This window comes from Coloeus monedula (assembly GCF_965178545.1).
Source record: "Coloeus monedula genome assembly, chromosome: 16".
NCBI lineage: Eukaryota > Metazoa > Chordata > Aves > Passeriformes > Corvidae > Coloeus > Coloeus monedula.
The window spans coordinates 4,364,296-4,390,659 of NC_138796.1; the positions used below are offsets into that span (position 1 = coordinate 4,364,296).

At 51.2% G+C, this 26,364-nt stretch overlaps 1 protein-coding gene across 1 annotated transcript; it reads right to left on the reverse strand.

Moving 5' to 3' along the window:
* Positions 1-2,577: 2,577 nt before the first annotated feature.
* MICALL2 (MICAL like 2) lies at positions 2,578-25,490 on the reverse strand (the record flags this gene model as incomplete). Its single annotated transcript, XM_082291970.1, has 17 exons — positions 2,578-2,712; positions 2,804-2,850; positions 3,763-3,877; positions 4,199-4,272; positions 4,609-4,699; positions 5,287-5,410; positions 5,903-5,958; positions 8,676-8,825; positions 9,359-9,474; positions 9,620-9,695; positions 10,573-10,742; positions 10,952-11,623; positions 11,987-12,108; positions 12,737-12,897; positions 15,276-15,417; positions 18,956-19,004; positions 25,348-25,490. 17 exons carry the CDS (start codon positions 25,488-25,490, stop codon positions 2,633-2,635), a joined length of 2,388 nt encoding a protein of 795 aa, XP_082148096.1. The 3' UTR covers positions 2,578-2,632.
* Positions 25,491-26,364: the final 874 nt, after the last annotated feature.

A 26,364-nucleotide genomic window follows, 5' to 3' on the forward strand; every position in this document is an offset into this window, starting at 1 on the left:
CAGCCTCACACCAGCCCATCGCCTCCCATTCCCAGCGGCACGGTGAGGCAGGCTGGGTATTTTTCTACCTAGAGACCACTTAAAACTTTTTAAACCCACACAGCATTTCCACGTGAGCCTCATACCCCCTACAGCATGGCTGCCATCTCAGACAGACTCCAAATGGGAGAAGGAGCAGTTTTCCCTTCAAAACCTGTTCTTGGAGCATGTAGCTAGCAGGTGTACACTGCTGCTGTCTGGCAGCAGTTGGCCTTCTCAGAAAAGCAAACCCTACAGCAGGTCCAACCACTGCCACCACAGGGAGCTGGGGTTGTTGTTTAAGCACTTTGCTATCACATTCTTGCACAGGCCCATTCCCTGCCTGTTTTCAAGGTGGGTGAAGGTTGGAGAGGGAAGGATTGGATGAGTTTGGATGATGCTGCCACCATCCTCCAAATCCATGCAGACTAAACTTCCTGAGGCTGGAGAATCAGAGCCTGAAAAGATGAAAGCCCAGCAATAATGACAGCCTGGGATAGCTCATCAGGAAAAGTGTTTCTGTCCTTCAGCAGCAGTGGTTTCCCCTCCCTTCCCCTCAAAGCCCTTCCTTTGGCAGCCCACTAAGGCAGGTTTAGCTCTGGGGATTTGCTGCTACTGCCCAGGTCTAGAAGAGGGGCCCTCCTCCCTCCCCTCATGTTTACACACAGCCCCAGGAAAGAAAGAGCTTCCTGACAAGCAGACCAGGATGGCAATGCACAGCATGCCAGCCCCTGTGGTCAGCATGTCCCCACAAACCAGTTTGTCTTGCTCTCTGGGTGAGCACAGGCCAACACGGAGCAGAGTGTGGTGGCAGAGCCTCTGCCAGCCTTTTACCTGGTGACACCGCGGCTCTGCCACTCCGGTCACCAATGCCACGGTTCAGCTCTGGCAGAACAAGCTCTGCCTCTTGTCTCTCCCACATCTGCTGGTCAGGCTGGGACCTCACGGGCTTTGGGATGTGCATGATGCTAAAGCAGCAAGGGGGGAATTGCATTTACCTGACAGCAGGGGCGAGTTTGACACCTAAACAGAATCAGTGAAAAACCCCTTGGTGCCACTGCTCCCCCAGGACGTGCAGCTGTCCTGCAGGCTCTGGGCAAGGAAGTTGCTCCATCACAGGTACACCAAGCTCCAGAGAGGGACTGTCAGTGCTCACAGTGACCAGGACAGCCATACCTCCAGTATCCCCAAATCACACTGGGATGCTGAGATTTACTCCAGCAATTCTTTATTGGGCAAAAGCATACGCAGGTATGGAGTGCTCCACCACTTGTGCATCCACTGTGGGCACCGGGAAGCCCCTCGGGCACTGGGTCCCACCCGAGCACATCCCTGCCCCGGCTGGAGAGTCCCACTGCCACCTCGTGGGAAAGGGACGCATCGCCTCTGCTCCGCCGCTGGCACAGCGAGAGCAAACCTCCTCCAGCAAAACCCCTGCTCCTGCTGGGCCACAGCACCCGGAGAAACCTCGAGTACCTGGCATGGAGGGAGAGGGTCCACACAGATCAGAGGCATCGTGAATTAATCTGATCTTTCCGTGGCTGTCTCCATGCCTGCTCCCCAGGCTGACTGGGAAGAGAGGCTGCACCCAGGGTAGGTGAGGGGAGAGTGGAAAGGCTCCCTGCAACAGGACCTGCTCCTACACTCCTGGTCTCACCAAGGTGAGCCACAGCACCACTTGAGGGCACTGGCTGTCCAGGGACAGAGCTCAGGAACTGAAATACTGGTCCCATGCAGAAGACTCAGGGGTGAGGCAAAGCCATGAATTCCCTTGTGCTCCCAGTTAGCACCCGGTTATTGAAACAAGAGTTCTGCTCATTTTCATCAGGATAGGCCAGAGACAATGAAAACCCTGCTTCACTGAGCAGACAGAGAAATAAGGAGGCTACAAATCTCCCCCACAGAGGGAATGAAGCAGTGAGCAGCCTCTCATGGCTTTGAGAAATCAGCCTACAGCAACTTCCAAAAGAGGCTGGAAACAAATCGCTATTGCTGAAACTGCTGTGGGTCGAGAACATCCCACGCCACAGACACAGAGGTGGCTCTGCTCTCTGCTCTCCCCAAACATGGAGCCTCCAGTTTGCACTGGTGTGACAAGAGGGAAACCATCAATCCCTCTTGCCCCATAACTCCATCTCTGATCCTGGCCAAAGAGCCACAGTACAAGCAGAGAGGGGGGAAAGGAGGGACAAAGGCCCTTCCACAGCCCCGTGCAGTGTCCTGGCTGCAGCCCTGGTGACAGGTATGGGACACCATGGGGTGCCTTGCAGAGCCATGCTCCTGCATTCAGGACTGCAGTGACCCGGGCACTGGGTGGGCAAACTGAGCTCTGCCCTCCTGAGCTGCCAACAAGGCTGAACCAGCTCTGACCCAGAGCCAAAGGAGGAAAACAGAAGTCCACGTGCTGGGAAAGGTATCCTTGGGCCCCATACTGGTGCTACAGGGAATTCATACTGTCCTTTTGGTCAGCAAACCTGCAGTCTCCACGTCAGGGAGCAGAGGAGCCTCTCACAGTCCAGCAGCTCCAGGAAAGCAGCACTCAGGAAGGACCACACCTTTGATGGGTCCCTCTGGGCCACTGGGAAAAGGAACATCAAGCTCCTGAGCTTTACTCTTATTTTTTCTGCTTCCATATTTTGGACAAGCGGAACTTGTTCTTCTTCCTCTCTGGCTCCTGGCTCTCAAGAGATCCATCTGCAGGAGAGGGAGCAGACACAGAGCAGGTTGAGACCCACAGCCCAGGTGCCCCCCAGTGCTGCTCTGTAAGAGAAGAAAGGGCCCTTACCCAACCTCTGTATCATGTCTGCCAACATCTGGTCTTCCTCTTTCTCTCTGTAAGGAACAGCACAGTATTAGAAAACTTTGCTGTGTTCATGACAAGCTGGTAGACACCAAAACCCATGCAAATAGTGCTCTTATTCCCCCAGTAAGAAATGACCAACCTCCACAGCATACCCTGAGAAGGCTGCAGGAAAAAAACCCTACAGTTAAGAGTCTTAGAGGTTAGCAAATTCCATCTGGTTCCCTTGAAAGCAAGGGCCTGTGTGGGGATTTCCAGACCTTCTCCCAGCTGGCTGATGAATCATCCGAGTTCATGGATCGGTGAGACACCACCACACCCGAGGAGATGAATGAAGCTGAGAAACAGTAGCCCGGGGTGCTACAGAGGTGCTCACTGCCATCAGGGACAAGCACACTGCTGTCACTACCTTGTCCTGGGCAGTACTAGAATCCACAAGCAGGAGTTGGTGCTCTGAGGTCAAGAAATGGAGGCTGTTCTCAGCACCAGGGGGCACAAATCCAGCTACTTGACACAGCAGTCTTCCTTTGAATTTGGGAAGGATCCAGTTCATGGCTACAGCTGTTCTTTCACTTGCTGCAGCAGACGAGCACATTCCTGACTTCATGTTCCCAAATTTCTCCTGCATCTCCCATACTGCCTCCAGCCTCCCCATCTCCAGCCTCTCCCTCTCTTCCCCCGCATTCCACATTTCCACAGCCCTTGTTCCCACAGCAGCTTGAGCTTGAGAGAGCAGTGAACAGGGCTGTGGTCCTGATCTCTTTCCAACAGCTGCCAAGGATGCAAAGACAGCAGCATTTAGAACAAGCTGGTTGATGACAGGTGACCACCCATCTCTCATGGAGCAGAAGTCTGGACTACAGCCACTCATCCACACCTACAGCCTGGACAGCAGTGGAAATACAACAGTGTTGGCTCATTTCCCACCATCTGAGGGCCCTCACCTGAGTCTGTCCTCATCCAGGCAATCCACAATATTGTTCCGATCGTTGACTGTGTTTAGGTACGACTCCAGCAGCTCCTTCTCTTGCTCCTTCTCCCTGGGCGTCTTCAGATCCTCTGCACAAGACAAAGCAAGCCCATCTCACAGCTACAGGCAGTACCTTCCCACTGTGGCTCCTGCCTTCACCCTGCTCCAGCAAGCCTGATTTTATTATCCTCACACTCAGGGGCACATCCTGCCTCCCTGACAAAGCCGAGGTGGGTTGGATGTTACAGGGAGTAACATCCCACCTGACAGGGGACAGCCACAGTCAGGGGACACTCACAGTGCACCCACAACCCCTGGCAGTGCCTTCAGATCTGAAGGACACCCCAGGGCTGGCACACAAAGCGGAGGCTCCTGGGGCCAGCAGGACTCCCAGTGTGGCCAGTCCTTACCTGGTTTGCTCATGAGGCGTCGCAGCTCCATCTCAATATTCCACTGCTGCTCCTCCAGGTTCTGCTGCTTCATCCTGGAAGGAATGACAGAAGTGATGAGTTACTGCCCTGCTATGCCCCAGGGTTGGATCTTTCTCCTGTCATGCTAAAGCCTCATCTCTGTGTTGCCCACCACCTCTTCCTCCACCACATTTCTGAAGTTTCCCTCCTCACAAGCTCCTCACAGACCCTGGGTGCTCAAAGGCCCACCAGCTAATACATCATGATGCTGGCAGTTCTCCCAGAGACATCCTCCACCCTTCTCATCCCACCAACTGGCATATCACTTTTTTGGGCTGCCACACTCCCTCTCCTTCACTGCTCACAGGTGAAGTGCACCAGCAGACAGGTGAATTTCTGGTTGTACTCACTTGTACATCAGCTCTGATTCCTGTCTGAGCAGCAGCTGTTTCTCATGGATCAGTTTGAACCAATCCACCATAAGGGCATCCTCAGACTCATCTGCAGAGGAGACAAAGGGCAAGAAGTGGCATCAGTTCAGCTCCCCTGGCTCAAACACAAAATCTCTTGAGGGACAGCTTAGGATGACTTGTATGAGCCCCAGGCAACCTCAAGTGAAAACAGGAGATCTTTGGAACTCCTGGGTACAAGGGATGCAGGTCACTCCCTCTGGATTCAAGGAAGCTGCTCATGGATACTCTGCTCCAGGACACCCAGCTCATCTTCCACACGGCTGCCTCAACTCTGCCCCTCTGCATGACCCCACTAAGCCCTGAGAAACTGCAGCCAGCCATGATGGCCAGCCTGGCTTGGGATCCAAAAGCCAGATCAACAGTGGCCTTCCATTCCCAAAACTCTCTGATCCTCAACCAAACTAACACAAGACCTTGCTCATAAAATACATTACGAAACAGCCAGAGAAGGTTCAAAATTCCCCGGGCTTAGTCTTTGTATACCAGGTACCTCTGGCAACCTGGAGTCTCACATGTAGCCTGAGTTCCTAAAAAATGGAGCCACGAGTGCCCAGGAGCAGGACATGAGCCTCACACCTCCCCACCACAGCAGAGCTGGCACCAGGTCTCCTTTACCTCCCTCGCAGGCACGCAGCTGCTTCTCCAGATCCACTCCTTTCAACTCCAGTTCATCCAGCTGCTTCTCGATGTCACGGACTTTCTCCTGGATTTTCTCCTCAGGGAGGTAGTCTGGGTGCAGCTAGTGAAAGAAAATGTAGGACAAAACACAGCTCAGCACCCTCAGACTGCCTGCTCAGGTCACAAGAGAGATGGGAAAGGGCATAAGGAGCCCAGCTACAGAGCCACAGCCTTGGAGGGCCAGGCCAGCAAAGGTTCAGAGCTGGCTGCTCACAACAGAGCGGTGGCCACTGCAAGGCTGTGACACGTGTGCTGCCAGTGGTAACCCACCCACACTTGTCAGTCCACAGACATTCCCCCTCCTTCATTGGGGAATGCAATGTCTACCACAGTTTTGTTTGGCTCTGTCTCATTCCAGCTCTGACTGTCTCCCTGCATGGAAGATAACCAGCAGCCTCTCCACCTTGTCGCTGCCTCAGAGCTTTTCACCCTTTCCCTGGGCATCCAAACAAACCCTCCCAATAAGATAAACTTAGATATATCTGGACAAGCACTCCAGAAGGATATCCAACAACCCCAGCCTGATCCCCTTACACCTGGTTTCCAGCCATACCTTGTTTGGGGACATCACTTGAAGCTTGTCTTTGCTTTTTGGGACAGGGAGTTTAACTAGAAGGGAGAAAAAAAAGAAAAGAATGTCACAACGACCTTTAAATAATTTTATGGTGTGGGACGGTGCCTACATCACCAGAGCACAACAGGTCCCAGCTACCCAACAGAGGTCACAGATGAGACACGTGCATCCACATGCCTCACCAAAGTAAGAGATGTATCCTCACAGCCTGATTTACTCCTTGTGGCTTGTCATTCAGGCCACAGGTTGCTGCTTTCATCCCCAGGGTACAGACAGTCACCTGATTCAGGTGTGACTTTGGAACTTCCACCCAAGAATATTCACTTTCATGTTCATTCACTATCTTGTTAAAACCCAAAGATATTTATTGAGGCAAAACCCGTCCCTTATTAAGCTTCCAAAGGATAGCACAGAAAGACTGGGTTACTGTCACAGGAAACACCAAGATATACTAAAAATGTCCCTCTAGTGCTCTTTTACAAAGGAGTATCAGTAAATACCGATGAAACAAAGATGGTCTAGGGGACCTCAGTGTAAATCTCAGGAAACTAAGGTTCATTTCCTCCCACAAAACACTTCCTAGGTGAGAAGTCCCTTAGGCCCCACTACACAGCATTATTTAAGCCCTGGACACCTATTAAAATCAATCCTTAAGCAATGCGTATTTGTTCCACTGTGCCTCAGCTTCCTCTGCCCAACTGTGCTGCAAGGATAACTACAGAAGAGTGTGAGGTATTTGGATACCCGAGGGGCTGGGCTGGATAATTACCACAGAGAGAGAACAGAGGCGTACGTGGATGATGTGATAAGGAAGGAAAACTCTACTATCAAAAGAGCACGGCTGTAACAAAGGCAGCAGCGACGCAGGCTCAGCACACACAAGGAGAAAGACAGGACAGACGGACTAGGGGAGCCTCCTGAGAGCCTCTGGCAACTGAGGAAGAGCTCAAGGACAGCTCTCCAGTTTCCCAGCCCTTGCTCTGTGGTGCTTTCTAGGAAGAGCACGAAAGGAGAAGATGCTGGATGTGGCTGTGCTGCTCCCGCACTGCTGGCCTCCGTCAGGGATCTCCTCCCTCCGGATGCTGCTGGTTTGCTGCTCTGTGCACTGCCTGCAACTCACACTTCTCTTAAGGGTTCCTCCAAGAGGGACTTGGCCTGCCTCGAGCTCTCTGCCTAAACAACACTTCCCTCTCCCAGCTCAGTCCTGAATCTCTGGGCTCCTTCTGAGTGGGCTCTGCAGCACCTCCAACCAAGGCAGAAAGCTGCAGCACTGATGGTGAGAAGGCCACGGTCACTGGAGGGGAAGAGAATGTAAAATGACACCCTGTGACCAGCTCAGGATCTGATATCCCCTGATACCCCCAGGTTCTGGCTTGACAGACACAGCATGGCTTGGCTGCTTGCCAGCAAGCTAGAAGTAGGACAGTTGGCAGGAAAGCCCTGGAGCCTCCTTTCTCAACAGAAAACACCACCTACCACCAAAGAAATGAGGGATCTACAGAAATGCTCACCTTCCATAGCTCACCACAACCCCAGGACTGAGGGCAGGAACAGCAGGTGACTGTTCACAGGTCTCTCTGAGTGCTGAGGTAAAAATCTACACAGAGGAGCAACAGGTCTAACCCACAGCCTGCCCAGTGACAGCAGCAGGAACCAGCCTTTCAGGTGGCAGACTTGGGCACATGGGAAAAGTGGGGGGAGACTGCTGGGAAGGTTTCCCAATGGCCCTCCCCCACGGCAATCATTAAGCTTTAGGATGACAGACACAAACCCAGCCTCCCTTATCATAACTGCTCACTTCCTGGGAGAGACTAACGCTGAACCCTGGGGCTGACTCTGAGGAGAGAGGAGGTGGAAAGTTTTGGGGAAATGCTGGCAAAGGAGGCACATCAAACTTTTTAAAAAGACAGCACAACTGGAGTTTGAATGTTTGGTAGCTGTCAAAGATGCTGGCTAAGGACAATGCTGGAACCAGCTGACAAAAAATAAAGCATGATGCCATTGAGCCATCAGGGCCCATCCTGCTCCAAGACAAACACAGGGGGTAGGACTGAGCCCTGCTGAGAGAATCTTCTACTCCAGACAGGTAAGACACAGCTAGATGGGGTAAGGAAAGGGGAGACAAAGAAGCTGAGCAAACAGGACTGCAGCAAACATCAGGTTAGTTCCAGAAAATTTCATTAGCTCTGTGGTGGGATATGTCGGAGCAAGGATAGCAGGGCAATGGAGGAGAGGTGCACAGTAAAGCTGTGGCTGAACAAACAGGAGTAAGAAACTGGATTAAGAGTAGGGACAAACTGGTCAGGACATCTTTGAAAATCCAAGAAACAGCAGCCTTGGCTCCTGCTCCTGTGGGTCCCACCAGCTGGAGTCTCTGGATGACAGTTCTCTGCATTCCTTTTATTTCCTAAAGCCACTCAACTGAAGAGGAACAGAGACATCAACTAGATCCCAGTTCCCCAAATTAGGAGATGGTCCTCTTCACAGCACTAAGTCTGAAGAATGACAGGGCAATGACCCTGAAAAATTCCTATTTCAGTTTCTTCCTTTCCCACTGAATTCTCTGGCCTTGCTTCTTCCTGCTTAGGCCAAGCTGGCTAATAAAAATTAATTACACAGATTTTCCCCCCATGACAACAGCCACAGGGTTAGCCACGGAAAACTCGAGGATCCATATCCCATACTGACCACTCACACTATTCCCTGACAGTGCAGAGGAGAGAGTGACTTTAGTAGGCAGAAGAGATCTTACATGTAGCAGTGTTTGTTTTCAACTGTTTGCCGTCTTCCTCCTTCTTGGCAGAGGCTCCAGGATCTTTCCAGTCTTGCTTTGAATTCTGACAGCTCCTGATAAGATCTGAGCTGGGAATCAACAACTTCTTCGTGAATCCACCAGATGAAGCTGGATTAAGAAGCACAGACAGGTTTTGGGTAAGAAATTTCAACCCTCATCTCACAGAAATCCCTTTATTGCCCAATGTTTCTGGCACTCATCACTACCCAACTCCACTTCTAGTCCTAGTCCTCCTCTCTTGATGATAATAAAGGGCATAAGACCAAAGTAAACATGGAAGAAGCACTAATTACAAGGCCAGAGTAAGAGGAGAATAAACATTCGGGAGGAGAATAAACAGTTGGGAATCATCACCAAGATTTCTCAACATTACACAATCATGCAAGAGAGAATAAGTGAAATGTCTTGCAGAAGAAGGGAACCCTATGGAAACTGAATCCCTCTCGTTGGGGAAGGATGGGAGGCCACCCATCAAAGGCACAAAATAAAGGAACTATAGGGCCAAAGCAAGTGCAGAGAGAAAAGACCCCTGAAAGCAAGGCACAGTCTCCACCAGCACATTCCTCACATGTGCCTTGCAGCAGCAATGCCTATCCCCTTCCTGATGAGCAAAATGAAGGCAAAGCTTTTATCCTTCATACCAGAGTCTGGCTTTGCTGATGGGACAACTAATGGGCTTGGCTCTGCCTCCTTGTGTGCTGGGCTCCCTGTTCCCACCCGGGAGTTACCAGTAGGTTTCTTAGAGCCATCTTGGTCCCTGTGAAGAAAAAAGACAAAGGTAGGAAACCATCCCTCTTGCAGAACGGTCCACAGGAAAAGTTCTGGACATCCTGGTCTGGATCTCCATCTGGGATGGTCACACTTGTCATGGAAATCCATCCACCAGCTCCAAAGACACTCACTTGTTGGCTACAGGCTTCAACCGAGATCTCCACCCTTCTGGGCTCTCAGACTTGTCTTCAGCAACATTTGTGCTTCCTGAAGAAAGGAATATAGCAAGGTAAATAAAAATAAACAAGAACAAAAATATCCAATAAAAAGAAACAAGCCAGATTTGAGTCTCGGGAGAATCCTAGGAGATAAGCCATGCACTGGGGCAGATACTACAATGTTATTGCAGCAAACCAGCACCAGCTCAACAAGTTTAACACGGACAGATTCAGATACAACAGGCAGTAAATCATCTCAGTGGCATTTTGTCCCTTTCAGATCAAATTCCTTAACACCTACACAGCTACAGAAATACAGCCACACAGTACATGAACAGGCACATTCAACAGCAATACAACACAACCAGCTCAGATCTCAGAGAACAAAGGCTGGGGCAGGAAGAGGGAGAGTCCAAAAAACCCCACAAAGTCTCAGCAAACTGCAGACAGACACATCTTCTGGCCCAAAACATACAGGCCATCTGGAAGTGCCTGGGACACTGGGAAGCCCCAGAGTATCATCCGCTGGCCCACTGCTAAGTCACCATGACGGAAGTTTGGTTCAAAACAGACCAAGAGGCTGCATGAGCCTCAACTGCAGCCAAAAAATCATCCCAAACTTCTGGCAAGGTCTCCCATCTGGGAAAACCTAAGCCTTTGAAAGCCACCATGATCCCAATGTTTGATGACAGCAAGCACAACTACAAATACCTGGCGATCCTCAGAGCAGTAAAACTCGCCATGCTAGAGGGAGCAATTGCACAGGGATAAACAGAGGTTGAGCCCCACTGCTCAGAAAACCCTTATGTGGTGGTACAGACAGAAAGGACAGGAGTCATGGATACATCTGCTGTACTGGTCCAAGGGGAAGGCATAAAGCTGGAGTGCTGTGTCCAGCCAGAGCTGTGTGAATCACTCATCCTCACCTTTGATGCCTTTTGACTCTGGCTTGTGCAAAGGGTCAACAGGTTTGCTGGCAGCCTGGCTCTGGGGCACAGGGCCTGGAATCTTTTCCTGCTTTGGTGCTGTGTACCCTGTTTTGCTGGACTGTGTTTTTGGAGCTGGACTCTGAGAACTGGTGGGAGAAAACTTGCCACTGTAAAAAAGAACAACTTAGTGAGCCTTTTTGAAAGGATGGGCCTTTTTATTGGCTTCTGTTCAAATGATTTGTATGTGTCCCTCTACATGTCTTTAATATTGAGCCACAAGAGCAGTCAGGACAAAGTAAAGAAAGATGCAAGGACTTCTCCAAATGATCCCAAGGAACATCTTGGCAGAAAAAAGGGAAAGAGAAATAGTGCTTACCTGCTAGGTGCTGAGGAGCCAGTGGAACTCAGTCCTCCTGGCCTGTGTGGAGAAGTGTTTGATGCAGACAGAGCCTGTATAATATGGTTACGTGCCTGATCCTTCCCAGCATTCACTCGACTGACCTCAGCAGTGGTTCTGGCAGGGGCAGTTTTATCAGGGCTGTGAGGAGGCTGGGTTTGTTTTTGAGTGTCAGGAGATTTACTGCTGGAGGACTCCAATGACCGAAAAAAATTTTCTCGGGCTTGCTGTGTTTTTGCTGTGGAAGATGTCCAAGGAGGCTTTGATGGGGTGCCTTCATGGTGATCTGCTTTATTCCCCAACAAGGCACCTTTGCAGTCATCTGATTTATTTACAGCTGAGGAGGACCATGGAGTATTCACACTTTTGAAGCCAGAGCTTCCAGAGGATGAAACAGATGGCTTGGTTGAATTAGTGAAGCCTTCCTGGCTGGGTTTCTTCAACACCTGCTCTGGTTTCTTGGGTTCTGCTGCTTTCTGGAATGCCCTGGCAGCAGTAGGGGCTGGGGTACTGTCAGGTTTTTTCCCAGTACTGTGGAGACCGGAGATCTGGACATTGTCTGGCTGCTGGTGGCTGGTACAGATGAACGTACCGGGCTCAGGCCCAGCTTTGTAGCTTCCAGGAAGAAGCAAGTTCCAACACTGTCTGCACCTGTGGAGACAAAAGTCTCAGGAAACATCCTCCAGAGCACTGGGAGACACACAGCTGGGAGTGCAGGCACAACTCCACCATCCACAGGAGGGTGAAGGTACCACGCTGGCAGTGAGCACATTCTGTGTGCACACTCCTCAGGCACCAGAACAGGAGCTGTTGATAGCACAGCCTGAAGCAGGAAAGGTGTAGATGAAAACAGACCTGTGCAGAGAGTTTCCCTTACACACAGCTCAAGAGCAAGCCCAGGTTGCCTCCACTCTAAAAAAAATGTGCCACGCCACTCTGTCTCCATCCCAAAGGAACCAGGCTGGCCCCCTGTGACCCCCAGGGCTGTGCCCCTGCTTTGAAGAACTGCTGTACCTGAAGCAGTTCCTGTGGTAGAGCTTCCCATCGACCAAGTAGCGCTGCACCAGGTGCACATGTTTGCCACAGACCCCACAGCTGCTGCTGGGGACGTTCCCGCTCTCTGCCAGGACCCGTTTCTGCGGGGAGAAGCAGTGGGTGAGCAGGCAAGACCATGGCCCTGGACACAGCTACAAATCTCCCAGGCAGGTGAGCAGCTGGCATGCACAGCTAGGACAGAGAAGTGACATCCAGGGTATCCCCTCTCCCTCTAATCCCTTTGTCATGGAAGTGGAACAGCCCTTGGAAGGACAGAGTATGGGGAATATGTTCCCACAAAGCCAGAGGACCGGGGTGCCCTGTCTGCCTGTAGGCAAAGGTCTCTGATTTAAATTAGCTGGGAAAGGGCTTCTACCCTGTTTTCATCCCTACTCTGCTTTGAAACCATTTCCAAGAACTGGATCACTGTTTCCTAACAAAAATAATACTACATCCTGTAAAAATCTCCATCCCCAATATCTAGGAGCAGCATACCCATGTCCTAAGACACCCATGTCCTGTTCACGATGTATCCAGGCTGACTGATGGTTTCCCAGTGGCTCTCACCTCAATCTGTGCTGGAACCAGACCTCTGGATTAAACCTCTCATCGTGAGCAGAAAATTTAGAGATGAAGTCCTTACCACCAGGAGCCTTGAACTAGCCCAGTACTCTCTACTCCACGGAACAGATTTAAGGTACAAGGAACCCCCACACCCACATTTCCTACCGTGGTTACTGGGGAGGTTTCCTTTGGCTTAGCTCTGGCTGGTGGGTGGGCAGGAGGCAGTTTTGGTGGCACTGGCTTAGGAGGCTCTGAAGCAGGCTTTTTCCCAGGATGTTGCTCTGGAGATTCAGAGGAAGGACGCTTGATTCCAGCCATGCCTCCAACTGGAAGAACGGAAGAAGGGAGTATTTTTAAGGAAACACAAGGAAAACTCACAGGTTTAGGAGTAAATTACAAAGTAAGAGTATCCAGAGGTGCCTGATGGGTAACATGCAAAGCACACAAGCAGACACAGACTTCCTTCGTGAGCAGTTCTGTACTGGACTGAGGGGCAAGAGGCAACAAGTGAATTGCAACAACATTCAGCTGAAACTGCTGATTTTTCTCTTCTCAGGGAGTTTCATGAAGGGAAATACAAAAGTGAAGAAATGCAAATCGCCATCTATAGATGGTAAGAACAAGACCTTGGGTTTTCAATTCCAGTCCATGGTTTGGCTGGAACAGGCCCTGCTGGAACAGGCAGAGGTGTTATGGCTAAGGAGCTGAAGCACAGAGGGTTTGCTTCATTCAAGTTGCTGTGCTCCAGACTTGCTACACACCCTGAATATTCACTGCTGCAAGTGTCCACCCCACATCCCAGCCGGGATCCCCATGGAGCAAACAGCCTTGCTGAATGCAGAAATTACCACTAAAAATGGGTAAATCTAGAAAGATTTGGAGGTGCCATAGCGGTGCTGATGGGGAAACCAAGACGTGCCATAAGCAGCCTGCAAATGCCCAATTCTCTTTTCTTTGCAGATGGAATAGAACCTCTCAAAATTCACTGTAAGAGGAGAAAGAGAATCTCCAACACACTTCAGTCAAGCAGGGAATGGTGCCCTGTGCCCTGGGAAGTGAGACTTCCCTGGGAAACAAGGCTTTGTGCAAAGTTTTTACAGACAAGACCCCCAAGTGTCTCACGAGGATGTTATTTCTGCACCACTTCCTATTCTGAATGAGATGTCTCTGTGTTCCTTGTGGGATATTTGAGCCAAAGCTTCACTTTCCAAGTGACCACTTAAATGGCCACTCATCTGAAAAGAGATTATACCCTGCTCAGTAAACACAGAAAGGGCAGGGAGCAGAGAGGGAGCCCAGTTCCCAGCAGTCTGCCCTCAAGAAAGCCAACTATCCAAATAAACACCCAGGGCTCCTACTGCAGGCACCAGGGGACAGCTGACCCAGTGAACAGTTCAGGCTCGAGCTGCCCCCTCACTTCCCACTTGTGCCATTTATTGAATTCCCAAAGCCCAGCACAAGGATGGGTGGCTTCAACTCCACTCTTCCCTAAAAGCATGACCTCACTAAAGCATTGTCTGCTCATCCTCTCTGTCCTCCCGTGTCCTGCTTATTCCATGGTCCTGCTGGAAGCCATCTGAAGGGCATGACTGTGATCCCATGATTCTGCTTGGTGTCAGAGGGCACATTCCAGGCTGGGCTCATTTTCAGACATTCATGTTCACCCCAGCAACAGGAATGCAACCAAAGTGTTTTGTGGGACACTAGAGAGTATAAAAATGCGCTGTGCTCGATGACGTGGTAGACAAGATGCAGGGGGGAGGGGGCAAAGACCCCAACCTGACCCAGATTCTCACCACTTGGCACAAACACAATGGAATTAGTTTGATTTCAATCAGAACGGTTTTAAAACAAGAAATAAAAAACGAAGAGAGGGAGGGAAGAAGTTGTGGAGGGAGACTAAAAATCATGCTTAAATGTGTAAAGAGGTGGAGAAGTGGGACAAGTTTAAACATTAAAGGCAACTCTGAGTGAATTGTGCTTTCTTTCCAAGATGTAGGACATTTTTAATACATATCATACATTTAGATTCACCTTAACCAGTTAAGTCATTCATGTCCCACTTTCTAAAGTTTCCTCTGGAGGAACCTGTAAAATTGGTTTATCATATTATTTCATTTTGTGTGAGCTTAAAGCCAAATATAAACCAAGACTACAATAATGCTCCTGTGAGCCCAGATAAACTCTCCAGTACGTGAATATAATGCCTTGGCAGCTCTGTGGCCTGTTTTATGTTTGACAGAATTTCTATTAACAATTATGTCAGTTAGGGTGATAATTTTCTTCTCCTCCCTTCTATCAGTACTGCTGTGCTGTACAAGCCCTACCATCAATACTGTTCCACTGGCACAGCCTCACAAACAAGCTCAGCCTTGTTCTACTCCATGTTCTCACCAACCCTCAGGCATGGCAAAGACTGGAACAAGGGTGGAGGTGCTCAAGAATGGAAAGCTGAGGTAGGGACCATGGAGAGGAACCTTCAGTGCTCCTGTCTGGCTGGACCATAAGAAATTTTAGACTGTACAAAAGCACTGGTGCAACTGTAGGCTGGTGTGCAAAGAGTTCAGATCCCCCAGTGAAATAGTGCTGGTACCAAAAAGGTCTCTGTGCAGTCTATTTTCTTTTCCAAGCTTGTTAGGAGGCAAGGGAAAGCATGAAATGAAGCCTTAAACCTTCCCACCCCTGCAGGGAATATGGCACTTACTAGGAGACCGTCCATGGAAGTAGTTATAATACTGGGAAACATAGGTTAGGATGCTCAGCCTGTCTGGTACCTTCAGAGCAACCATATCCTCTGCATCCAGCAAGGCTGGGATCCCCAGCTCCTCCTCTGCCACTCGAAATGCCTGGAGAAGGGAAAAAAAAAAATAAAAATAGAGGGGTCTTGTCCATGCCAGGCAGCAGAGCTGCTCCTCATCATTAGTTAGAAAGTGCACTGCAAACAGCCCCACTCAAATAATAACTCTACTGGGGAACAGCTGCACCAGTTTAACTCCTACATTGTAGGAACCAACGGAGTCATGGCTTCCAGCCACTGCCTTGAGAAATCCAGGCAAGGAGCCAAAAATCTGGCCTGGCAAGCTGGCCATAGCTCACTGCACAGTAACTCACCTGGGCTTCCCCTGCTCTTTCTCCAGCCTGCCCGTGTCTGTGAGTGCACAGCTGCAGAGAGCCAGGCCTGGCAGAAGGGGATGTGTCAGTCCAGGCTGGCAGACTCGTTTCCAGGCTCCCAGCCCAACCTGGAGCGCTCCCCAATTAATGGTGGGCTGCTAGGTGCTCACAGGCAGCTTTCATCTCTGAGTGCCGTGCACATGTTCAAGCTTCCTGCATCCTACTGCCTGCTCTCCTCCATCTGAAAATGGGAAATCTTGGGCTGCAGGAGGGACACCTCTCTCCCAGACCAGAAAGGGGGAAGAGAAGTGTAATGCAGAAGAATTCCTGATACATAGCTCCCTTCCAGCTTAACTGTTTCCATGCTGCCTAACATGTATTTGGGGTAAATATTCCTCTTTGTGGTGTCCTCTGCTTTGAAACTGCAGGTAAAGGAGGCAAAAACTATTTTCTCCTGCCTCTGAACAAAAGCCTTTAATAGAATACAAAAAAAATTGCAACATCCAAACTTCACCCTTGCTCAGCTCAGTTTAGGGCTTTTACTAAGGACCTTCTCCAGCCCTGTTCTTTCCCAGCTTATGGGAAAAAATTCTTTCCCTCCCCCTTTGGAGCATCCCTGTTGAAATGCCAATAAAGCAAAGAAAAACAGCACTTGCAGGACCAGAGGCACAAGGAAGGCTACTGCTGAAGTCCACAGTGAAAGGGTTAAAAAAACCCCTTGAATATATTAAACCCCTCCGCATCTGACCTCTGGCATGGACACACACAGTGTTGGTGTACAAGCCAACCATTCCTGCTTAGAAGAAACAAACAGCCACTATTTTTCAGCAAGATAATTACCATTTTTTTCCATTGGGTATCCCAGTAAAAATGTAACAGAGCTGACATTAAAAATGCTTTCAGCCAGTTACCGCCGGCTGTGTCATCCCAGCTGCCAGCCCAGCCTGGCACTTTCCTGTCTTGTAAACTGGTACTTAATACATTCTTTGGAGCATTCCCCACTGCACTGGCTGCACAACTGGTCTGACCAGTCAAGTTTTCTTGCTGGACATTCCCAGTGTGAGGTTTAGTGGGAACACAGGTCATGCTACCTCCTGCCACACTGTGCCATGGGTGACACGAGGGCAACGGGCACAGAACAAGTGCGAGGGGCTGCCTGGACCACAAAGAGGAGGATGCTCTGTGCACCCACCTGGTTTGGCCAGGGCCAGGTGAGCAATGCAGAGAGCAGCATTAGGATATGGTGTCCCCTGTGCCTGCAGCATCCTCATGTTCCTGGGAACTGCTTTTGTCTGGAGACCCAGCAGAATCACCACCTAACAGGACCCAGTCGCCCTTGTCCTCTACCTGCCTGCCCAGGCTGGCCTTTAGAGGACCAGCATGTTGTTTCTGCATTATGTTTTTCATCAGTGCAGCTCCAAGTGCCTTCCAGGGGAAGAAAGTGCCACTGCTGCCATGTCTATGCAAAATGGGAAAGTGATATGCTCGAGGCCACCCGAGCTGGCCTGGCACAGCTTCCCTCTGGCACAGGCTCTACCTGCTACACCACACCACCATCCACCAGCACTGAATCCAAGGCCTCTAGAAACTTTTCTCCTCGTTACATATTTTTGAAATCTCTAGAAAAAAAATGCCACCAACTGAAATTTTTCTAGAGTTTGGGGTTGTTTTTGTGGCACTTGAGAAGTGACACATTCTTCTTTGACAGATGACCTTATATGGCAAACTGCAGTTCAAACAAGGCTTTTTTACATGCACAATACAGCCCTTGAAAAGAAGTCTCTGATGAGTAAGGCATCAAGGAGGGTCTGGAATAAAGCAGAAAGTCAGACCCACTTGTATCCCAAGGACAGCCAGAGCAAGGAAGGGTAGGAGCTAGGATGGAGAGCAGTCCAAGGGGGAGGCCAGCCCAGGAGCCCACAGAGACATGGAGGGTCAATCCCACTGACAGCACGGCCAAGGCACCAGGACACCAGCAGTGAAAGGACAACACAGACAAGTCATCCCACAGCAAGTGGAGTAAGGAAGAGAGAGCAAAACAAAGGACATAAAAGAAACTAAGAAAGGGGGAGGAGGGGACACACAGACTGCAACAAAGGAGGGGAGCAACTCTTTATGAGAAGCACAAAGAAGCTTTTCATTAATAAAAGCCGCAGAGGCAGCTCGCAGAGCTCGTTTCCCAGACAGAAGCAGACACCACCAGCCCAGCTGGAGAAGGAGCAACACTCAGGGATCCTCAGCACTTCAGCCAAGATACGCTTCCATGGCAAAGAGGCCCCGATTCCTGGCAAATACCAAACCTCCAGGGCAAAACACATGGTCTGAATCTCCCCTTGAGGAGAGGAACACACAGGGCTGAACCCCACAGTGGCTCTGACTGCTCACAGGCTGCAGCCCCAGCCTGGGGACAGATGGTCTGTCATAGGAGCTGTGGACACGGCCAGGGATGAGGGGGAGCAGAAGCTAAGGAGCCATGGGGGGACAAGGGACAAGTTCAGCTCTCCCAGAGGCAAGAAGCACTTCAGTCAGCTCACTGCCTGAGAGCATGTCACTCCTCCAGCCCAGACAAGGGTAAGCTGCCATGGTTTGTTCATATCCCAAGCTCCTGCCAAGCAGCCATTAAACTGTGTGGAGCAATGCCAAGGGAAAAGAAATTTTATAATTCACTGCCTCTCCTTTTGTGATGGAGAGAGAGAGAGGAAAATCCTTCCTTGGATCACTAAGACCATGCTTGAATCCAGCGCAGGAGGGGGTTGGCCTGCCTAACTTCTATTTTCTTTGTGGAAAGAACATGAGAAACTCCAGTGCCAGGCTGGAGTGAAGTGTCCAGGCAGGATCAGGTTTTAGGACGTATTCACCTTGACCCCCTGCACCAGGAAGGAACAGAAGTGGAAGGACACTCCCTGTGCTTCCCCTCTCACACCAGCTACTTCCCAGCTCCTGCTCCATCGCTCAGGAGCATCACATACTCAACATGTCCATGTTTTGACCTCTAGCACCTCTGTCTGAGCTCCTGCTGCCACAGGACACACTGGAAACAGGCATCACTGTGTGGCCAACTAAGAAGTATGAACAGTCTGAAGGTGCTTTCAAGTAGCCAGCCAGCCTGGACATTGCTGTTCAAGGGAGAAGGCTGGAAGGTGCAGATTAAGGCAAAGGATTGGAACACAGCACACTCAGCACACTGTGTCTGCAGGATTTCTGTTGCTAAATCACATGAGCAAAGTGCCAGGTCACGGACTAGACCAAAAGTAAACATTAAAAGTCACTTACCAACTTGTTGTTCTCGTACACATTTTCTTTTCTGAGGGAGTCAAAGTTTCTGAAATACAGAAAGAAGAGAAAAATCTCAGGTTGGTGATGTAGAGTGAGCTGCTTCACTTCCAGCTCTCAAGCCTCTCAGAGCCTCACTGGCTCAGGGGACAGAGCACTCCATCCCACCCTCAGACAGCTCCAGAGAGAGCAGTGTGGCAGATCCCACCCGAGAGTCACAGACCTGCTGTACCCAGGACAGAGATGTGCAGCAGGCACAGCATCTGCCCACAGGCAGCACAAGGCAATTTTGGCACCTCTACCCTTGCGAGGGCTGACTCCCACAGCTCCCTGTGGACAGGACGTGTTGATGCAAAAACACCCCAGGCAGAATGAGGGGTTCTGTTGAGACAGCCAGGAGCAACCTCTAACTCATGGGGTGGGTTTTTGTTCCCCAGAAAAGCCTTGCTCCTCTCCCACCTCAAAAAGATACACCAATGCCTGCTGGCCAGGTGTTAACACTAACGCTCTCTCTCTGAAAGTGCTTTCCAGTCACATCCATGTTCTTCTCCTGTCTTGAAAGTTGTCTCCACACAGAGAGAGCTCAGCTCCAAGGAGGTCTCTCACGCATCCCTCACACACTGCACTTATCACACGCCTCTCCAACACACCCATATCCTCTGATCCCAGAAGCTCCTGGGTCCAGCAGCACATGAGTTCTGGCTTCAAATCCTCCTTTTTAGCTCTGGCAGAACTCCACAAAACCAGCACCAGGAATCTGCCTGGGAAAACCTCTGCCCACACCATACTGCATCTGATAACACCAAAGCTGCCAGCAGAAATCTTACTCTGCTTTCCCTAGGGCTGTAACTTTTCATTTGTGATCATAATCAGTAACTGAAAAGGAAGTGACAATTACTGTTTGCAAATTCAAGCCAACGTCAACAATTCCTTTCTGCTGTCCCCAGACATCGCTCTCCCTCTTCACCTCCCCCCAGATTTGCTTTCTCACTCGCTGGTCCAATCCAGATGCCACTGTCTCTGCACCGTGCTGGGAACTCAGGACCTGGGACATGCTGGGACAGGGATGAAAGCAGAGGGGAGAGTTTGTGCTACTGGAAATAGAGCCACAGCACAGCACGCTCCCTGAGCCACAGCAGAGCGTGTCCCTTGCTTAGGAAACAGCCATCATCAGCTTTGTTTTAAACTGACTGGCACTTGCTAAACAGGGAATACAAAACTGGCTGTTGGCTGGCAGCCCTGCTCTCCAACACTGCTTCCTTCTGCCCAGGCAAGCGGGCAGGGTCAATTCCCTTCCAATAACCCCGTTTCACTTTACAATCCTTGTGTCTGCTGGCACAGAGCTGAGCGAGAGGCTGACATCTGAGAGGGAATTCTCACTGATACACCGAAAACAGCACCAACGTTTGCATTTCTTGTATGTAGCACCTTTACATCCTGTGTGGACCCACCCTGTTAGCCCATCCCACGCCTCTGGGATGAGCCAGGGTAACCCTGAGAGGCAGGGCAAGGCTGGCTCACAGCGACCTATTCATGAGACAAACACAAGATCTGTATCGCAGCAGGGGAACTTTTTCCACTGCTTGTAACAGCAAGGAGCAAGCCAGGTCCTTTATCTACTCAGCACAGAAAGTGGAGCATTACATCATAAATAAGAGAGGCACCTTAAACAGGCTGGCTCATCATGCCACAGCCTGTGCCTCCTCCCTGCTTCCCACATCTGGTATTGCTATGTGGGATAAGGAGAGAAAGAATGACAGATAAGACCCAGAGGTTAAACTCCCCCAAAGAGCACGTAAAGACAAGGCACATCCCACCTCTAAATCATAGACTCTTTCCTGTGCAAAATCAAAGGGAATTGCAGAGGTTTTACTTCAAGCAGCGCTCCTGCCCAAAGATTTCCCTTCCCTGAGACAATGGATTAAAAAGAGCAACAAAAATAATCATGCATCAAAAAACACTCAGTGAAACAATAGATACAACTATCCTTGGGTTAAGTCAGGCCAGAAAATTGGCTTTTTTTAAGAGCCAGCTGAAGGAGGTGACTTCAGCTCTTTGCCTCACTCCCAGTTCTGCTCCCAAATAGTCTCTGTAGCATGGAAATGCAGCAGAACACTGCAAGAGCAAAAAGGAACTCCTGCTTCCTTGGTCATTCTGACATGTAAGACACTGGAAATACTATTTCTTGTCGGTCAGTGGCCTTCAGCCACACTCAGTGCTGTTTGCTGTGGTGATGTGTACACTCCCTGGCATGCAGCAGAGACCTAAAAACCCCAATCTTTTGATGGAGAGTGTCTCAAATCCCCTCCTATTCCTCAAAACAGAGTGCAAACAACCAGGTTATTTGGTCATTTCAAGAGTCTCCTGACCTCTCAGCATTACTCTTTCCCTGGCTAGTCAGGTGAACTGCTTACATATAGTATTTCTTTTGGAAATTGATCTTGCTGGTGCATCTCCTATCTTGGAATATCAAAGCTCTCTGGACCAATGCAATCCTAAGACAGTGAAGGTAATACAAACAGAGAAGTAGGAGTTCTCCACTGAGAAAACACAGGCAACTGAATTAATTGGAAGAGGTGAAAAAAACAAATGTGACCCAAGAGAGGCCTCCAGTGTTGGAAACAAATCAGAGTGGAGTTCACTAGCGCACGAATAGCAGAGAAGTTTTTAGCTCCCAAAAAACCCCTTTCCTTAGCAAATAAGTGGCTGAGCATTTCTCATGCCCACAAATCTCTGTGACCACCCCGTGCTCCAGCTGCTCAGACCCAGCACTCACAAATATGCCACAGTCCTCTGCAAGCACATGTGCTTCCATAGGAGGAATCTCTGCTGCTTGCAAGCACTAACTTGATTGGAAACTTGACCTTGGAGCAGACTGAGAGAAAAAAAAAATCCCAGAGCCTTCATGGCACCAAAAAAGTTTCTGCTTTTTGGCATTTTGTGCAGTCAAAAGGATCACCAAAAAACAGAGAGGAGCCCTTTGCCAGCTCCCAGTCTTTGGACAGGGGCTCAAATCCAGCATGCTCTGCTGGGAACGGGACTCTTCAGCCGTGCTCTTTCTGGAGGGGCAAACCTGGGGACGTGAGTCAGGGCTGGGAACTCCAGGCAGGAGATGTCCCCCATGTGCTGATCCTCCTCTCAGGAATGCCTGCTCCACACTGCCCTGTTCTGGCTGGCAAGTGACAGAGTGCTGCCGGGGTGAGCCCCGAGCCATCCTCCCCCTGCCTACGCCTGTCACACAAACCACAAACCCACCAAGCCAGGCGCCTCTGCTTCACCCCAGCCTCTTGCTGAGGAGAGAAACTGCACACAACCCATGCCCAGCGGGGCCAGGGTGACCTCACCTTTCCCCGCTGAGCTGACAATGACCTGAAATGCTGCTGGAGGAAAGGGCACCGCTGCTGCTCAGCTGCCAAGGGGGATTTCACCACCAGCCCATTCCCAGAACACTAGCCTGCAGTCTGGGAAAGAGCAAGATCCTGGACGAAGAGAAGGATCTTAATCAAAACCTTTCCTTGACATCTGGCATTAATATCTGAGTGAGCGTGCACAGCTCCCCTGCCTCCTCTAACTCATTCATCAGGATAGGGCCACTAAAATCGTGGCTGAAGCTTGCACAACCTTTACCACCATACGTGGCAGCTGCTGACCTCAGCCTCCTACCATGCTGCCACGAGGCTTCATGTCCCTCCAACAAGAGATGTCCCTGGGCTCTACAATCATCCCAGAAAATGGGCTGGAGCCTGCCTGACACAGAATGTATGCCCAGCTGGGGCTGACTCTGAAGCATTCTTCATCTGGGACAAAAAAGAAGTAGATTTCCATGGTAATTCAGCATGGATCTCCACTCCCCCTGAGCATCCTTGCATGAGTGGGAAGTGAGTGGGAAATGCATTTCTAATTTTACACAGCCTGCCCTGTTCACTGGTAGCACACAAGCCAACATCAGCTAAGTTCAAGAGAAGTTATCATATTTTCCATATGTTTTCCAGCAAGAAAACAGGAAGGAAGGAGAGACCCACACCAGCCTGTCCTCTGAGCCACATACCCCACAAGAGAAGCCCATGATTATGTCCATGTTTTGAGCTTGAAGTTTTCCTGGTAATTTTTCAGGCTCCTGCAGGAGAAATCCCCTGCACTCAGCCCAAGAATGTCATTTGTGAAAACCAAGACAGAAAACACACTATTGCAAAACCAAGTTCTGCAAGTGATTCATGCAGCAGAGCTGCTGCAAACACACCAAATGCTCCAAACACCAACTGCACCTTTCTAGTTTTACTTTCAGTCTGAAGTTTTTAATCTTTAACTAGGATCTTTGGTAGAAGCAAGGACAGGAGCCCAGGATGAACCCCTGGGAAGCAGGAGTCACAGCCACACTTGCACCCAGCTGCACTTCTCCACTGCTGTCCCCTGCACCAAGAACACTGAGAGAAGCTTTTAGGGATACATGGAGAATCTGCACAAGTATTCTGCCCCAGGATCTGACACATGGCACCTGGCAACCCTGGCCACCAATGACCTGAAACCATTTCCTTCCAGCAGGACTTTGCCCAGTCAATGGTACACGTGGTGCTTTCCTGTATTACAGCACTGACACTGATGAAGGAGGTCACAAATAAAGGCTTCTCTTACTTTAACCTTCAGGCAGCCCTTGCTGAGCTGGTCCAAGTGAGAAAGAGCTTCTGTGATGTCCCAAATAAAGTCAGGCAGAATGTCCACCATAAAAGAAAATGAATGGGAACAGAGAGATGCCTCAAGGAACATCTTCCCTCTTCAGCACAGAATTTATTTAAGGGATCTCTATCCACTACCCTTGTTGCACAGTTCAAGGACTATAAACAACCCACTAAACTGGGCAACAGGATTATTCCAGCTCTCACGTCGCTGAGCCCGTGTACAGCCGTGCGCCGGATGGGCCAGCTGCAGGAAGCAGCCACAGCCCCTCCACAAGGAACACCTCAACCTTTCTGCCCTGGCGTTTTATATTTTTGGGACTGTGAATCAAAGGAAGGAAAGGAATATTTGGAGTCACGTGGATGTGACAACATGTCAGGAAGTCATAAACGGCAACACCATGGTGACTGCCCATGCACTGGGACAACAAAGTGTGCCTGGAGCTCCTGTACTAACCTCCCGCTGCCCAAGTCTGCTCCAGTTTCTGTCAAGTTTCAAGACAACAGAGGAGAAAAAACAGGAGATCTTCTCTTGGGTTCAACCAGAAGCAAGACACCTGCAAGAGGGATGTCTGCACACAAACCCATGTGGCAGGATGTCCTTGGAGCATGAGGAAAATGGCAGAATACATGGGACAGGAGGAAAACTGCAGTACAGACCACCCAACCTGTTCCTCACCCAGCTGGGCACATCTGACCAGGAGAGACCTAACACTTAAATCAATATTCCTGGGCACTATTTCCAGTGCTCCCTTGCCTGAATCTTCCCCCTCAATCCCCCCATCTCAAAGTCCAAAGAGCCCAGAAGGGAAAAAAAACCAACCAAAAAACCCAGCCGATGAAGCAGGATCTCTGACTCCCTTTGGTGATCCACCTTCCCAGATGTTAACATTTGGGCAGGGACAGTTCAAAACTCACAGGGCACCAGCAACGGCACCAGCAAGGTGTGGAAAGCACTTAACCTCCCACAGACAGAGCTCTAGATGGGAAGAAAAAGGATGTGCAGGAATCCAGTGGCTGTGGGGCCCTGCCCTTTCACTGCATTTTGTTTAAATAGCCCTCGCCTTGCGACCTGTGAGCGCTGCGCTGCTGTCGGGCTGAGCGAGGAGAGCCCAGCCAGAGCAAACACAAGAGCAAAGAAGGAAACACTGCCCCAAAGATCAGTGCCTGAACTTGTTTTGCAATGGAAAGGACACATTTAGAACATTTATAATCCAGCTACTGAGGGAAGAAAAGGGAAAAAGGAAAAATATATGGAAAAAAACCAGCACGTAGGCTGGGAGAGTGGAGCTTTTCTCTTGGAGATTCTGAGCGTGGGTGTGAGCAGAATGCTGCTGGTGATGTGCCCGCAGGGAGGGCAAGAGCCCAAGGAAGGTGGAAGGCCGGGGGTCCACAGCTCGATGGACGGCGGGATGGCCACAGCCCATCCACAATTCGATGTAAGGCGGGATGGCCACAGCCCGGCGAGGGGTCCTGGGCAGATGGAGAACCCGGGATCTGCAGCTCGGTGGACGGTGGGGTGGCTGCAGCCCTCCCACGGTTCAGTGGATGGTGGGATGGCTGCAGCCCAGCGAGGGCTCTGCGGGGATGGAGGACACGGGGTCCGCAGCTCGATGGACGGCGGGATGGCCACAGCCCAGCGAGGGTCCCGGGCCGCGAGCGGGGCTCCCACCCCGCCGGAGCGGCAGCGCGGCCCTCGACGCCCGGCACGGTACTCACATGAGGTCGGGGCGGTGTCGGTGCAGGATGGCGCAGAAGGCGAGGCCGTCGCGGAACGAGGTGGTCATGTTGGTGATGCTGACATCGCGGTAGCCCTCGCACTGCTGCCGGCACCAGAGCTGCAGGTTCTGGATGGCCGCCATGGCCCGCGACCCGCGCGGAGCCGCCGGGCACCGCGCCCCGGGGCTCGGCGGGGCCGGGCAGGGCCGGGCAGGGCCGGGCACCCTCCGCACCGCGCCGTGCCCACCGCGGGCCGAGCAGCCGGCGGGTGGCGGCCGGACCGGCGGCGGGAGGCGGGGAAAGGGGCGGGCGAGGGGCGGGGAAGTGGCGGCGAACGCGCGGCTGCGGGGCCGCCTCGGCTCGGGAACCGGGCAGCGGCACCTCGGGCACCCGCGGTGCTGCAGAGGGCAGGGGCAGTTTCCTTTGCTGCCACACCAAAGCGGCAAAACGTCCTGCCCGAAGGGGCGGCCTCCAGGGGAGGCGTGAATCGTATTTAGTCACTGGGAAGGATGTTTTCTCCCCATGTGGAGGAGAAAAAGTTAAAAAGCAGCAAAGATCACCGAAATGTAACCGTCCGCTGGATAATCCCGCGCTGGGTGGGCGGATACATCCCCAGCATCACCCACTGACACCAAGTGCGAGCAGTGCCGCGGCCGCCAGAGCCCCTCTCCCACCCCAGCGAGAGACCGCGGGGCAAGGAACGAGGAGGAGGAGGAGGGAGGACGAAGCTCGGCTGCCCAGAACCTGCTCCAGAACCTGCCCAGAACCTGCCCAGAACCTGCCCAGGGGTCTCGCTGTGGCGAGGGAGGGAGGCCAGCCGGGAGCGGGGGGGTCTGTCCGTGCTGGGGCAGCGCATCAGGCATCGGCGGTGTCACGGAACCATGGAATCGTTCAGGCTGGAAAAGACCCGGAGTTTCCTCCCCGCCCCGGCCCCACAGAGACGCGTGGGGTGTCTGGGTGAAGGCGGCCCCCGCTGCCGTCCTGCCCCGCTGGGCTCACTCCAGCGCTGGGATGGCC